The 3,673-nt window shown below is 41.0% G+C and overlaps 1 protein-coding gene across 4 annotated transcripts in view; it reads left to right on the forward strand.

Moving 5' to 3' along the window:
* Positions 1–3,673, forward strand: part of dgki (diacylglycerol kinase, iota) — an 86,294-nt gene that overhangs the window by 59,500 nt on the left and 23,121 nt on the right. For all 4 annotated transcript variants that reach the window (XM_024284842.2, XM_024284831.2, XM_024284853.2 and 1 more), the window contains exons 10-15: positions 665–760; positions 878–960; positions 1,036–1,096; positions 1,169–1,282; positions 2,076–2,201; positions 2,546–2,624. In XM_024284842.2, coding sequence (XP_024140610.1) covers positions 665–760; positions 878–960; positions 1,036–1,096; positions 1,169–1,282; positions 2,076–2,201; positions 2,546–2,624 — 559 coding nt within the window. The remainder of the gene's footprint in view (positions 1–664; positions 761–877; positions 961–1,035; positions 1,097–1,168; positions 1,283–2,075; positions 2,202–2,545; positions 2,625–3,673) is intronic.

The following is a 3,673-nucleotide window of genomic DNA, read 5'->3' on the forward strand; positions in this document are numbered from 1 at the left end:
AGCAATGTTTTTTTTTCATAAATTTTGAACTTTAATCTTTAAAACGTTTCACTTACACCTGCATCTATGCACACATCTGTAATCATCTAGTAAATGTTTCAGCATCAAACTTTTAAAAATTTATTATAAAAAAGCAAAATATCTAAAGAAAATTTTGTTCTTCAAAATATGTTAAAATAATAAAAATGTAACTTCCATTTAAATGTACCTCTTTTCAAATTAAAAGCAGATGTGCAGCTACTATAAGGTTTTAGATTTTAAGTCAAATTTTCAGGGATTTACATTCAAGTTTTCATTATTTAAGAAAACCAAATTTTGAAGTTGAGATTTTTAGACATTCTTTATTAAAAACAAAAGATATAAAACAAAAAAAGCCTAATTTACAGCAAATCAAACATAAATCTGGTATTCTAGAATCTTAGGATTTAACCCCTTCTTGCATTAATTTATTTGTAATCACATTAAAAATCTTTTACTTACTGGATTTATTGATATGATGTGAATTTTAAAAATAGAAAAAAGACAAATCAGGCACAAATGGAGACTTTTTTTTAAAAAAAAAAAAAGAAAAGATCCCTAAAGTTTTAAATAATTTAAATCCACACCGCCCACCTTAAATATATATTTTTATTTCCACATTTTAATCTGTTTTTGGGGGTTTCAGGAGTCTAAATGGCGCCCGTTCATGTTGAAGCCCCTCCCATCGCCACTCATGAAACCCATCTTGGTTTTCGTCAATCCCAAAAGTGGCGGCAACCAGGTGAGCACACCTTTAACCGGCTCCTCATCAGGATGTCTTCATCACTGCGAGTCTCACAACATTTCCCAGCATGCCCGTCACCCTCAGTGATGCTCGCCGTGTTTGTGTTCATCGCAGGGCGCCAAGCTCCTGCAGATGTTCATGTGGATCCTGAACCCCCGACAAGTCTTCGACCTGTCCCAGGGAGGCCTGAGAGAGGCGTGAGTAACTCTGGATGCTGCTTGGAGGGTTGAAGAGCCACGCCCCCTTTTGTTTACGGCGCTTTGTTCTCTCAGGTTGGAGTTGTATCGCAAAGTGCCAAATCTGAGGATCCTGGCCTGCGGCGGCGACGGCACCGTAAGACTGTCCGCTGGGTTTCATTCCCGATTCGTTTGTGGAGGTTTTCCGGCAGCTCCCGTCTCTCCGTAGGTGGGGTGGATCCTGTCGGCTCTGGATGAGCTGCAGATGAGTCCTCAGCCTCCGGTGGCCGTGCTTCCTCTGGGAACAGGAAATGACCTCGCCAGGACGCTCAACTGGGGTGGGGTGAGTTTCCAGCCTTGACTGGTGCTGCAGAGTTCACAAACAGCAACAGGACGTGACAGCCTTCCACTCATTCACGGACGGGTGTCTAATGATAGCCGGGCAGGTATTTTCTGCTCCGAAGAGGAGAAAATAAATCAGGTCTTCAGCTGGAGCTGCTGTGGAGAAACAGCCACATTCCAGGATGTCTGAGCTCTTTTCCTGAACGTTTGATCCTCCGGGCTCAACTTTGACCCTTTTACAGCTCAGGTCTCATGACTCTGTCATTCATGCCGCTTATTATTAACTAAATGGGAGCAAAGATGCAGATTTGAGTGGATTTAAAGATGTTTTTCTGTGATTTTGGCTTTTATTTTGACAGGGGCCTAGAATGGAGCCTTGAGGAACTCCACGAGCGGTTTTTACTGTAAAAATATGAACAAGTCTTATGTTAAGTAGGAAAGTGATTTATGAATATCTCCCTTAAGAATGTTTTTTTTTATAGAAATTAGAAAGTAAACACAAAATCAGAATTTTGATTGTAGTTATTATTTAATTAACCCTTTTCTCTCTAATATTAGATTATTAAAAAAAGTTTTATAAACGTAATAAAAACCTCAATAGATGACAAATTAGCCACACACAAAAAAAGCTAAAACATTACTTAAATACAAACTAAACTTGAAATTAGCCTAACATTCCTCAGTCGTCAAATATAAAAGTTATGCTTACTAACCATTCACACACTGATCATTTTTGGGATTATTCTTCACAACTTTTACCTGTTTTCCTTAAGCGTTTGCTTCTCCTGCTGCAGGGCTACACCGACGAACCTGTGTCCAAGGTTCTGTGTCACGTGGAGGACGGCTCGGTGGTGCAGCTGGACCGGTGGAACCTGGCAGTGGAGAAGAGCTCCCCTCAGCCTGAGGAGGGCACGCAGAAGGTCGGCGTTTGGATCGCGGTGTTTGTGCTTCGAAGACTTATTCCAGATACAAACATCTGCAACATCTGAAGTGTTTGGAAACTACGGATATTAAAAATTGAGATCTGGGCTCCGAGGCACTTCCTGTTACCTGAAACTCTTAATAGGATTTCCTGCAACTTTTTTAATAATCAACATAAGAAAAATGTTTTTCCAAATCAGCCGCGGGACATTTTCACAGCAGCAGTCGGCTGCAAATTACAGCTCAGACTGAGTCATCAGAGCGGTCGGGGATGCGCCAGGAAATGACCTGTGAGTAAACGGAGCGGTTCTCCTGTAATGAAGCTCATTTTCTCTGTCTGCAGCTCCCCCTGAACGTGTTCAACAACTACTTCAGCCTGGGCTTCGACGCGCACGTCACCCTGGAGTTCCACGAGTCCAGAGGTCTGTTCCAGCCGCCATCATCGTCCCATTCCACTCTCAGGGTTCCTGCAGGGTCTTAAAACGTCTTACAAGCATTGGATTTATTCATATGAAAATAATACCCTGAAAAGCTTTAAAAAAAGTCTCAAAATTTAATATGTAAACCTCAAACATTGTGCTGTTTGAAACCTCTCCAATTAACATTTCATGTCAGAATTTTAATTTTTCAACTGCGATTATTTTTGATGAAATTATGTAAATAAACAGACAGAACCAGTTGTTTTGCAGAAAAAAGCTGAATGGCCTTTTGAAAAGAGAACAAAAGATTAGAAAACAACAAGATTAGAAGCAACAGTTAGTGGACTTAACTTTTGACCTGCATGGTTCTAAAAAACTCTTAAAAATTCTAAAATTTAAATAGAAGAAAATTTCAGGAACTTCGCACTCTACTTAAAGCAGAGGTCTGCAACCGGATACTCCAGCACCACATGTGGCTGTTTTACCCCTCTATCATCCCTCTATTACCCCTCTTTTACTCCTCTATCACCACTCTTTTACCCCTCTATCACCACACGTTTACCCCCCTATCACCACTCTTTCACCTGTCTATCACCACTCTTTTACCCCTCTATCACCACTCTTTTTCCCCTCTATCACCACTCTTTTACCCCTCTATCACCACTCTTTTACCCCTCTATCACCACTCTTTTACCTGTCTATCACCACTCTTTTACCCCTCTATCACCACACTTTTACCCCTCTATCACCACTCTTTTACCCCTCTATCACCACTCTTTTTCCCCTCTATCACCACTCTTTTACCCCTCTATCACCACAATTTTACCCCTCTATCACCACTCTTTTACCCCTCTAACACCACTCTTTTACCCTTCTATCACCACTCTTTTTCCCCTCTATCACCACTCTTTTACCCATCTGTTACCTCTCTATTACCCCTTTTTTCCACTGCTTAACCCCTCTAATATCCCTTCATTACTACTCTTTTACCACTCTGACGTTAAGGGCCAGATGAGTACTTGATGGTATCATCAGCGTAGAGATGTACCCGA

Source organism: Oryzias melastigma, linkage group LG23, assembly GCF_002922805.2.
Source record: "Oryzias melastigma strain HK-1 linkage group LG23, ASM292280v2, whole genome shotgun sequence".
In the NCBI taxonomy this organism is placed as follows: domain Eukaryota; kingdom Metazoa; phylum Chordata; class Actinopteri; order Beloniformes; family Adrianichthyidae; genus Oryzias; species Oryzias melastigma.